This window comes from Solenopsis invicta, chromosome 9 (genome assembly GCF_016802725.1).
Source record: "Solenopsis invicta isolate M01_SB chromosome 9, UNIL_Sinv_3.0, whole genome shotgun sequence".
NCBI lineage: Eukaryota > Metazoa > Arthropoda > Insecta > Hymenoptera > Formicidae > Solenopsis > Solenopsis invicta.
In genome coordinates this window covers 9,068,578-9,081,634 of record NC_052672.1, presented here as the reverse complement: position 1 = coordinate 9,081,634, position 13,057 = coordinate 9,068,578, and the positions used below count along the sequence as shown (strand labels likewise).

At 35.2% G+C, this 13,057-nt stretch overlaps 2 protein-coding genes across 3 annotated transcripts in view; one reads left to right on the top strand and one right to left on the bottom strand.

The window, feature by feature from the left end:
• Window positions 1–13,057, top strand: part of LOC105197035 (transcription factor Sox-3) — a 413,519-nt gene that overhangs the window by 162,160 nt on the left and 238,302 nt on the right. The window lies entirely within an intron of this gene.
• On the bottom strand, window positions 1,519–3,180 carry LOC105197037 (peritrophin-1). Its single transcript, XM_011163233.3, has 2 exons — window positions 3,054–3,180; window positions 1,519–2,589 (listed from the first exon to the last, which is right to left on the bottom strand). Exons 1-2 carry the CDS (start codon window positions 3,058–3,060, stop codon window positions 1,871–1,873), a joined length of 726 nt encoding a protein of 241 aa, XP_011161535.1. The 5' UTR covers window positions 3,061–3,180; the 3' UTR covers window positions 1,519–1,870.

Below are 13,057 nucleotides of genomic sequence, written 5' to 3'. Positions count from 1 at the left end.
ATGTGGAATGAAATGATAATGAATAATGACGCGGTCCCATCGATTTACTGAGACAGATTTGAATTATACAATGAATCTTATAATATTTTTGATTTAATACAATAGATTGATTTGAAAAAAATTTGAAGAATGTTTTTGCTGATAAACTATCGCAAAGGTCCATAAGAGAACTGTTCGCTTCGTAAATATTATATCACAGAAATATCGTACAGATAAATCGTATCGAATCTTTCTTACGAAAGAATGCTCGTTCGCAGTCTCTTATCGATGATGTCTCGAATTGCGCAGCGATTAATCATCGCGTATTATAACAGCGAGCAAATTTTTATTCTAAGAATATAAGTTGAAATTTATGTTACTTTTGTCTCAAAATAACAAGTCAATCTTATTTAATTCCATGGAGGATATAAACCTCATCTTAATATCGCTTTATTTTTACATCGCACAAGATTTAGTACGTTACGCACAAGATTTAGTACGTTAAGAATATCCATAGTCTTGTTACAAGAAATCTTATCTGAGAGAATAACTCTAAATCAGATCTTTTAATTTGTACGAGCAATCTTTAATGAATATTTTTAATAATAGCACGACGTTGTTATTGATTTTTAATTTAATGATAAAATTATTCAGTAAGGAGCATATTCAGTTATATGATGATCAATCAGGAATACTACATAAAATTGTAGAATATAACTGTTCGATATTCTAGGGGGATATTTTTGAAAGATATATCTAGATTCATCTCATCAATAATTTGCGACTTCGTCCAAGCGATTGTAGGGCCATCGGACAGCTCGTGTATCACGTCGGGACAAGAAAAATCGTCGAAGGTCGACGTTCCGTGGGCGAGGAGGGAAGTAAATCGCTGGCAAGGTGGCAAGGAACGGGGTGCGTCGGAACTGGCGGCATTGTGGTCGGAGATAGAGATGGCTATCGGGTCGCGCCGCGCGGTAATTGCCAGGAACTACGGGGGGAAATTAAAGCTGCCCCGGTCTTCCGGCGGTCCATTGTCGGGACTCGCGACACTGTTCCCGGTACCGTTCTATTTATCAGGAACGACCGCCGAATGGAGCGTTTCGGCTGATAGGCTCCGTGTCACTGTGTCACCGGAATCGAAATACCGCCGGTGTTCCTTTGCTTTTTACAAGATTCTTTGATTTCGTCCTTCACGATGTTACACAAGTACGCATTATGAAATTTTATCTGTGAGTGTGCATTTGAAGATTAGATTATAAGTTTCGCAATACACAATTTAGAGATTGGAGAAAAAAATTTTGGTCGATACTCTTAATTATTTTTTTACAATTGCGCCGTGATAAGACGAAGCTCAGTATCTGTATCTGTTTCTATATTATATGCGAGAGATAATGGACATCTTTACGCTACAGATTATCAAATAAGATTGTTTTTATCGTAAATTTTTATCTAAATCGAAACTGAAGAAACAGTCGTGTTTGTGTGTGTATTTGTGATTTATTAGAGGATATTGACAGGAAAGTTCCAAGGAAACGATTATACATATCATTAAATTTATTAAAATATCTTAGGAAACTAATCTACTCGTACAAATATAATAATATTAATAATTTTTTAACAAAGCAATTTGTTTTTCGTACTCGTCACTATTTTCAGCTTAGTACCTTCCAAAATCGATGGTTTTTTGTATATATGAATGTGTCCATAATTTTTGTCCATTTTTCGAGAGCGATGGCGAAGAAGTCATTTTTGTCCTTAGCGAAGAAGAATGCCCGAAGATAAGACAGTCGGTTCTTTTTTTTATAATTGCCCTTGTGAAATAATCTGCAACCGCACTTGTAATACCCATTTTTAAGAATAAGCTTCGAGTAGTTTTTTTAATTGCTTACAATCAGCGTACTGGGCAATTAGCTTCGTTTGGTGGTAGGCATATTTTACGTTCAGGGCTAAAATGTAGACCACCTTGACATTTGCCATCAAGAATCCAATTAGGAGCACGGCATGTATAAAACAAAGCGCAGTCACATTCATGACCTTTTGTATCGCCATCGGGACCGGATGGCTTTGAACAGTAGCGTTGAGGTGGTGGAATAGATGGTGTAGATGGAGTAGAAGGTGTAGATGGTGTAGATGGGCCGCAATTTCCATTTTCCCTGTCTGTAACACATGCCTGACATGTGCGACTAAAACACGTATAACTTGGACAAGTACGCAGATACATCTGACCGTTTCTGCACTCATAGTAGTTGCGGCAATTATCGGGTCCAGGTATTAAAGGCGGTGTTCCTCCTCTAGGATTTTCAGGGCAACTGCTGCAACCTGCCTGCCATGGCCAATCGCAGACTTGATGAAGTCTATTGAAGTGTAGTCTCGACACTGGATCTCCTTCGAACATAAGGGGACATATTTGCTCGACTCCTATGCCTATGTCGCACTTGTAAAACCTTGTGCAGTCCCATTCATGCGCGAGGTGGGTTGTGGTGTTATGCGGAAAGCGTTCCGGGTATGGGCATACTGTGGGAATGGGCCAAATCTCGGGGTAAGGCTCTACAGAGTTCACAGTGTTCACAGCCCAAGATAACACGAAGGCGGTGACGATTACGTACATTCCTATGCCGAATGAAAATCATAGAAAGTGTTAGTAGCGATCGTGATCCATGAATGAATCGTCTTAGTTTACCACTTGTCCACCGAACACTTGATACGCATACCAACAAGTAACTTTCTATTAAATTATCTTATTTTCGACGATGCATGTAAATGTATACATATAAACGTATTTAATTAATTATCTTGGTTCATATTGTACCAGCTATAATACTTTTCTTTAAATTCATTGCCAAAATTAAGATAATTTAATAAAAAGTTACTAGTTAGTATAAGTATGAAGTGCTCGCTGTAAACTAGGCTATTGTAATCTGATCAAATGTTATTGCACAACCAATTAGATAATAATTATTCAAAATACATTTGAATTGTTAAAAATTTCCGACGTCGTGTAAATATGTGTCGATTATTTTTTTTTAATAGTTAGTCTTATTATGGAAATATTTTATATATTTTTCAACACTTACCCTTCATCGCCTATCCTTTGCTTCACTCGAATTTTTAAGGAATGTTCTTAACACTTCTCGTTCGTTAATACCTGTCTGATTCCGTTAAAATGACTGGCGAAATCCATGGTGGATCGGCTTTTATAAATATGCATCACGTTATCGCCAAACACAAGGCTATAGATTATATCTATCAAAGATAAATATAGTTTACTAGCCGAAAAAAGAGATTATTAATCACATTATTTGATAGAAGAGAATAGTTATACTAGAATACATTTGTTTTAAATTACAAATAATAACATTATGCAATTATGACATCAATCGTGAATAATTTACAAAACATGTTCCTAAAAAATGGGATAAATTAAATTTTATATCGTTCTGTCTTATCGTTTAATTTGATTTCAATCAAGCATGACATACATTTATTATTGATGAAAGATATGTAATAAGTTAATAAGGCACTATAAGGCAACCTTGAATATGTTTGATAGCGATCAAAACTCGTAAAACGTTTTATCTTTAAAGCTTTTTAAATTAACCAAAACCACTGACTGTTGAACGTCTGAAATTAATAAGACAAAATTGTATTATTGAAAATTTTTCGTCTATTTTATTCAATAGGAATTTTAATTTTATTTTGAGTGAAACAATGCGAAAATGTATGTAAGCTATCTTTCTGATGAAAAACGAATTGATCAGCGATTTGATAAACAATAAGTAAAAAAATTTACGTTTGAAGAAAAAATTATCTATTTTTTTACACATATTAAAATATAATTCAAAGTATGTAGAAAATGCCTCATACATTATCTCATACATATATTAAGCGAATGGAATCACTATTATTTTTAAATATATTTTTTCAAAAAGAAATCTAATTTTAAAATTACGACTTATGTTGTTTCTCAATGAAATTAGCATTTTGGTGCAAATAAAATAGGGTTTTTTAATTAAAAATTTCTGTAACTTTAATTACAGATTTTTATGAGGACGTCATAAAATAACAAATTATATCTTAAGAAAAATATTTAACTTTATTTATTATTGAAAAAGACAAAATTCATAAAAAAAACAAACTCGTAGAATTAAATTCTAGTATACTAAAGTGATTCATTATTGAGTAAATTTTTACAAAATATAATATAGAAAAAGCAATCGCTGACTTGGGATATTTTACGTGTGAATGATAATTGTATAAATCTAGAAAAGAAATGCTTAATTCTCTGTAGACAATCTTAATTTTTTTTACACAAGCATAATTTTCTCTTTATCTCAAATTTTAATTTTTATTAAATTAAGGTTTTAACATTTGAACCAATTGTTTGGTTACGTAATGTAGTAGAGATGTTCATCAAACAATTTTTGTATTTTTACTTACTCCGTAGGCAAGCTGTTTGTCCTAAATTTTTTTCTGTTCAATTTTCAAAAAATTAAAAAAAAAATAAATTTGCTTACATGAAAAAAAAAGATATTGCCTACTAAAAATTGCCTACATAAAAAGAAGACTAATATAGATATTTCAGGAAATCGTGTATTTATCTCCCTTGATTCTGGTTATCCTAATATCTCGACAAAAATTTATTCAAGTTTGACCTAATTAGATTACACATTGCAATTTAAGCACAAATTATCGAATTTGGCATAATTTTTCATCATTAATCGAGGCCTTGAAGTTTTGAGGTGTAAACATGCTTTATTTTGTTTTTTATTTTATTTTATCTTGATATTAAGACACAATTAAAATTTTTTTATTGCTGCATACAATCTTAAAGAAAACAAAAATTAATTTAAAAAATGATGTGATATCAGATGAGTATTTGACGCAACACATTGCGTTCGAGTGATTTCGACAATTAAGATAACTGAATAATATCTCTCTTCAATGTAGTGATTATCCCTCATGTTAGGTATAATACAATTTTGAAATAATCAATTATTAGTAACGATGTGGATTAATTAACAATATTTGAAGTTAACTATCCTAGTTATAAAAGTAAAATGTATAACTTCGAGATATCTCTCTCTCTCTCTCTCTCTCTCTCTCTCTCTCTCTCTCTCTCCATCTTCCTCAGGAAGGGAGGATGCCCTTTAATACCTTTCTTCCTCCTTCTCTCATAAAAAAATCGAATGATTTTATCATACTTGAAAAAAGTGTTACATGTGAGCTTAGTCACAAAATAATGAGTAAGAACTCTTCCTTCACTCAACGTACTTATCGTCGATCGAGATTAACGCTGACGTATCATTCATATCTCGTGATCTGTGTTCGCCTTGGTATAAGGTTCAGTTCTCATCTGATAAAACATTTAATAAATTATATGACATCGACGGTCGTATACATTTTGGGTTGTTATAATAATCGACAAAAAAAACTGAAAGCACATTAATATCTCTTATCTAGACTTTTTTAAGACGTATATCTCTTGCATATGACGAAATGCATATGACGAAACGCATATGACGAAATATAAGACATCATGTTTAAAAAATGTGCACTTTCAATTTATCAGTTTAATCCGGAGCAAATATCGATCGAAATTCCGCTTTTACCGTTAAAATGATAAATGTATTCTCAGAGAAAGAAATCTCCTAAAATACGTATCTTAAAAATTGGCTATCGTAAAGTTGGACTTTTATCGTACGTATCATTCAAATGCTTTGATACCCCAACATCGAATACTTGTTTATTGAAAAAAATTACACTCTTCTCACTTTTGCAATTGAATGTTTAATTATGATCCAGATTTTTCTAACGCGATTTTTTTTCGCGTAAAAACGTATGCAATTTATTGCAAGAAAAACGCCGTAATTCTGATAAATTTTCATCTTGCTCGCTATCGTGAATTCTATATCGCTTCTCCGTAACGTTTTGTTGCTGCCATGTATATGTTGCTCGCCTCGTAGCGTAACTAACAAATGACGCGTGTGTCCGAGCTATCTGTGTGTAGGCAGGATCGCCCAGAGGTAGGCGGATGTGTACGGGTGAAGTACATTAATCAAACGGTATGATACGCGTCCTTAACCCTTCCTTGCCCTTCCATCCCCTTCGTCATTCTGTTCCGCAAGTTCGCGCTGCGGTTGAAACGAATTCGTGGCTAGGGCTGCCGCTGTATGGAGTCATCTATCCTCCTTTTGCTACTCCTTGCTAGCGATAGCAGTTATGAACTCTGCATTTTTACCAACATTTATTATAAATCGGTGACAGTAAAAGAAATGTTTACTAATTGACCAACGAGAGAGAAAATAATCTTATTGTCTTACAATTAATGTCTAAATTCACTAAAAATTTGATATCTTCTGATAGTATCAGAGACTGGAGTTTCTTAGTACGCTCATGCTGAAAAATAAAACGATCGATTCGTGACGGTTTACCCGTACGGCAGATAACACGCATGCCGCACAGCATCAGAATCGAGGATGTAGAATATGTGCTTATACCTCGTCTCGATTCATTATTCCACCTTCATAAATATATCGCGCTATCGTTTTCCGCGCGTAGCTCCGTTTTCAATTTTTTCTCATAAACCATCCTTAAGCGTGATGGTACATACACGCGCATTCGTACATGTGTACGTGCACCATATGTCTATACATATATGTATTGTATATGTGTATGTAAATAATATATATATATATAAACACATACAAATGATACGCATACGCCTACGCACGCACGCACATACACACTATACATGACCTACACGGACCGAAGCATATGAGTTCGTGAACATAGCTTACGAAAGCGTATGCAGCCGGTGCACATTGGTGGTCGAGAGGAGGAAGCAGTTCGCACGCGTATGCGTTTCTACATACGTAGAGGAGTGCACATGTATATATATTATATAATATGTATGTATTCATATATTATATAATATGTATGTATGGGTGTGTGTGTGTATCCAGATGGTATTATATAAACGCAAACGCGAAGGGCACATATATACCGCTCGGTTATATATGGGCTCGTACATAGCGGAGAGCACAGACAGGCTGGTTGCGGATAATTCAGGCAATCAGCGTAATGTTGCGGCGGTGAGGACCCTTCAGCCCTCACTACGTATATAGTACGGGACGTACTTACTCGCCCCGGACCAACCGGCGGCGGCGGCGGGTTTCCAGATACGTAACTGCGGAGTACATGCGCGCCCGCGGTATAGTCGCGCGGCCCAACCGGCCAGCTATTCTGTCTCCTGTGTACGCGACTACGCGAGAGTTAGGTAATAGCCTACGCGTGTCTATGAAATTCTACTGAGTGACGGTAGACGTGTTCTCGGTTGTACGACGAAGGTACTGCGATCGGATTACGAGACTTGACTCCCGAGATTTGCATTCGATCTTTGATAGAATTGATAACGGTGTTTTCCGATCGGACCGATCGGACCGATTACGCGCGAGAATCGCAAACTTCCGTTTTGAATTTGGGAATCACTCTGCTAATTCGCAAAATATAATAATACAGATTGTGCTATCACACAATAAATTGCCAAGATATTCGATATTGCGATTATTTTGAATTGTTCATTGATCAGCGAGAAATCCGTAGGTATGTCTTCAGAGTTTTCTCGCTGGGGACCCTCAAGTGAGCAATCGGATAAATCACCGTTATTAAAAAGATACTGGAAGTACTTCAAATGCATTGACCTTAGAATAATCTTTGGGAACATGAATGTTTTTAAAAAATAATTATGATTATTCTATTTCATTTATTAGACATTTCAGGATATACTAAAATATTTACGTACCCTTCATACTGAAGGTTTGGATACTTCAAGGCTATGTTCAGAAACATTACTCGAGTGCAGAGTGCAACCATATGTTATTTTATTTCTTGTTTTTTGTCGAATGTTGAATTAGAACAAAACTATACAAACCGGAAGTATTCTTCTAATGGCGACAGCCAATCCATATTTTGCACAATATTGTTCGATCTCTCACTTGAAAGTTCCAACATATGTACATGCGTGAATGGAGTCGTGTTTATACATCAACATGAATACAATGGCTGCGGCGTATAGTTGGCGCAACTGCACATGTATCAAGACAAAGACGTTGTTTCTAATCACCTAAATGGTAGATCGAAGATAGATCTAGAGTGACAATGCATCAAGTACTCTCAGAATGCAGGATGCATTTTTCCTCTCCCTTTCATGCTCGCGGCTAAAGATAAAAATGATCAAAAACAATTAGAAACTAGGCAAAAAGTTTTTAACTCGATAAAATTTTTTTAAGTTTATTATTTATGTATTTAATTTATATACATATGCTATACTTGAACTTCGATTAAGCATTTATATATTTAACTTAACTACATATATAAATATTTAATTTAATTAAATTTAAATGCATAAATATTTGAACTAAAGAAATTTAATTAAGTTGAAACATTTAATTAAATTAACAACTTTTTTTCAGTGTGTAAAAAAAGTTTTTACTCTAGTGCTAAAAGTTTTTCACTCAAATATGTATTTTTTCTCGACATTTGATCCCACAGTATTGTTTGTAAAATTCAATTGAACTGATCAAAAAGATTTCTATATAAAGATAACTGTAAACAATAAAAAAAATGTAGTATAGTAATTAAATAGTGATGACTATGGATATACTTAGATCGCGAATGAAACCTGAATTCAATATTTATATTGTTTGAACAAGCATATCTCTTTTATATTTATTTAATTATTAGGAATTAATGAATTAACATAAAAAATACAATAAAAATTGTACAAAAATATATTTTTTTATTTGTTGACAAATAATCGTTATCAACTCATTAAGTATCGCAACAATGCAAGGACGTTTTTGTTTTGATTTGAAATTATAAGTGTAAAAATATTAAATAACATCGAAATAACATGTTGACAAATGTTTTATTGATAAATTTAAAAAGAAGTAAATTCTATATTTTTATTTTAATATTTTGATAAAAAGTAATTTTTTTCCGTAAAAGAAATAAGTTTTTCTACTCGGTTTTTTTCCATGGAAATCAAAAATACTGTTTTTTCCATTTTTAATCGCGACACGTCTCACCCTTCTGTCTCCATCTTTTACCTCTTTCCCCGTCCCAATTTATTGATTAATGATAATTTGCCATTTTGATTTTAGATATTTATTGTTGGCAATATGCCACCGCGATCGACGCAATTGATTATATTATTTTTTTAATGTCTAGTACAGAAATCAGATATAGATTAAAACAAATCATGCCATCCAACAGTTTAATGTGAAGAAGAGATTCAAGTTCAAACAGTTTTATACAAAATCTACGAAATTAGTTAATCAATTGCCAGTGACTAATTATTCTCACTTAGACTTTAAGAAAAGTCCCAAAGAAATTAATACTCGTAACAGAAAGGAATAATCAGCTTTTGATTTTCATCTCACAATACATTTAACTTTATTTTATTCTCACTGAACTCAAATTAAAATTATTTATATCTGCGTTTATAGTCTCGAATAATTTAAGATTCGAACAAAAAATTTAAATTGTTCAAATTATTTGATTATTCAAAGAATTGGTAATTAAATGAGCACACAACTAATTTCACAAGTGACTCAGAGATTAAAACTAAATAAAAAAACTAAAGTCTATATTGCGTCGGTTATATCAGATTTGTTTGTTCAAGGTTTCTAAAACTTACGTAAGTTATCTTGCCGAATATCTTGAACTGGGTTCTGATAAGATTAATCTAATAATTCGTTATTTTGATTCTATTCTGAGATGATGCAAATGGTTCTATAAAATACGTATATGGAATAGTCTAAATGAAAGCTTTAAAAAGATTAACGTTGTTGTATTAACGTTTTGTTGATTTAAGTATTGCATAAATTATTAATTAGTATATTCTGGCGTCTAAGAAATGTATTTTATGTTACTTCATTAAATCACTCAAAGATGGGACATCATCTGCATGATGTTATTATCTATGTGTGTGTGTGTGTGTATTTTGATACGAAACTAGATATTTATCTGCCGCTGTCGATAATCGCCAATCAATCGAGCGGTAAGCATTCCTCGCGTATCTCATCGTCGGTTTGCTTGATCCCACTTCCTTAAAAGTATGATAAAATTCCCTCGTCCCGCACTCTTCGCTCCGTCGTCATAGAACAGGAAGCTCTAGCATTTCATCTTTTCAGCAGACTTTCCGCGAAATCGGATAGGCTAGACTTACGCGAAGAACGTTATGCGAATTATATAGTTGGTGTCTCAAGTGTCGCCTGCGATGTTGCCGTAAGATATTGAAAGACACCGATGTTTCTAGTTATATTAAGGTGCAATTATATAATTTTAAAGCGAAAATTCTGAGAAAAATACACGTCACCAAAACCAGTATCGTGCACATTTTCTTATACTCGATTAATCTACAACTTAACAGTTGTAGAATAACGGAGTCGAAAGTCGAAAGATGAATGACGCTCGTTTCAAAAAGTATATATCGATAATTTTTTCTTCTCGTAAATTTGAAACTTGAGAAATTTACGTGCGGTAAGCTTTGAAAGAATCAACAGATAGTAAAATTGTAATCTTCCTTTAATGTCAAGTGGCGTTTATCTTAACGGAACATTGTTTGCGATATGAATTGCTAACGAAAAGATATTCAAGAGATAAGATTTAAGAGAGAGAGTCGAAAGGAATGACGATAACGACAAATATGTTATAAAAATATTAACAATTACGAGGACAATAATATAATCTAAAAATATTTTATTTTATCGCTGTACTGTTTTGTCAGTTAAATTGACGTCACTTAGGAATTAAGATTTCGAATAACGAATCATTACATTTTCAGCGAAAAAGGGATCTGCGGCTTCGCGATAAGTCTTGAATACCCGTGCAACTCAGGAAGTCAAAGAAGGATTTAAGCACACTCGTGACGCTTAATTTTTCCTTCTGCCGAGACTTTATCGCAGTCGGAAATCTTCCACTTTCTCCCTCTTTCCCTCTCTCCCTTTCTCTCTTTTTTTCCTTGCTAATTTCCTCGAGCGGAATCGGGAGGAACAAGCGATCTACGCGCAGATAGTCAGAATCCCGCAAGGAAAAGTTTCGCGTCTCCGTTTCTTCATGGTTCTTCTCGAGTATTCGGCGGAAGTCGCGGGTTTCGCGCTCCTCTCCTCTCCCGCCTTTTCTCATCCCGTGGTTGACGATTTCTTTTGGGGCGCCCGACCGCGCGGAGGATTGCCTTTAAAGGACCCAAAATTACTTTCTGGATAAGCTGGATTAGGGTTTGCTCTCGCACCGCGTCCCAGATTAGACCGACGACGTAGACTCACGATCCGGCTCTGAGAACTGTTTTTCGCGCCGTGAAGTATTTGTCCGGCAGGTATAGTTGGTGCCGGACTGAAACTTAAACGTTTTCCACAATATAATAAATTAGTAATTTGTTCGCGAGAATTGATCGCGCTGAGATTATTAACTATTGGCTATTGGCAACTATGTCTTTTAATCTTTATTGTTCACGATTGTATACCCACAGAAAAGATTTCTGGATTCAATACTGTTACTTTTCTTTATCATAAAATGAAACTGGTACAAGTACAATCATAATTATTGTTGGGAGAAGACGATATTTTATTTTTAAATAAAAAGAATTTTTAATTTAGAATAAAATGATCTTGGTGCTGTATGTGTCCCATTTATTTTCTTAAACAGATTCGGATTAGACAATGAAAACTTGTGGCGAATCTCGTAATATTCTCGATTTAACAATAGATTGTTCTGAAGAAAAGTTGAAGAATTTTTTTCTATAATGAAATATCACAAAAACTCGCTACCACAGATATCTTAAAATTAATGTTAAAATTTACGTGTTATTCTTGTCTCAAGACAATAACTCAATGTTATTTAATTCGATAGAGAAGAACAGGAATTATAGATCTTATTTTAATATTGATTTATTTTTATACTGCATGACGTTGCAACGAGATTAAGTACGTTATATTTTTCCTGATAACATGCACAGGAAGGTTTTCGTTGCAGGGATATACATTTAGCATTGAAATATGATTAAAAATTCCTTTCTGAAAAAGTATAATTACGTTTGCACTTATGTTTGATTCGCCATTTGTTTAATAGCACGTTCGCGTTCGCTCCGTGTCTCTCTGTGGCTTTTCTCTTTTCGCGACCTCGGGACGCTCCTTTCAGCGAATCTGGCACGCGGAGAGGCAAGTCGCGAGATCCGAAGTCGCATTGGTAGGCAGAGCGTAGGGCGAACTTTAAGAGGGTTGCTTTTGTCGAGACGTTCGCTACCCTTTAAACCGCCTCCTATCCTCACCCTCCCTCCAGTTCCTGCCTCGTCCCTCGTATCTCGTCCCGCCCTCGCTCGGGACTGTCCTCCTCCGTCCTTCTCTTTCCTTTGTACCCTTGGGAAACCGGCTCTCACCCTGCGCCTCCCCTCTCTTCTTCCTCACCGAACTCGGGTGAGTTCACGCCGCCGTCTTCTCCTCCGCGCTTCTCGACGAAACCCGATGGCGAAACCTAGGCGACCAGATTAGAAGGGGCTGAAACCCGCGCGCCAACGGCAGGACTTTCGTGATTTCCACTCAGGATTCGTATCTCGCGCGCGTATAACGTACCCTCTCGACCGCCGCTACTTCGGGGAAACAATGGCGGAGGTGAAGGCGGAAAGTAGCGTAGCTACAGAACGATGGAAGACTGATCGAACTCGAAATGGCCGGTCACGAAAGAGAGTCGGCCGGTCGAGGGCAGGCGTTTACCCTGGAAGCGTAGCGACGTAAAACTCACGCTCGACGAGTTTCAAAGTACAATTGAACGAAAAAGAAAAAGAATGGGAAGAGAAAGGAACACGTTGGTCCGCGAGACGTTGATTTTTAATGAAATGTGTGTCGGGCGAAAATTGTAGCATCCGTTTAAATTCAATATAACGACGAAGCAGAAAAATATATAACAAGTTTGCGGAATTTGCTTCTCTCTGTCTCTCTCTCCCGAGCACTACGCTTTTACGCTTACTGTGAGCTTTACGTTAAAGTTGTGCGATAAAAAATGCAGGGTGGATTTGTTTTTA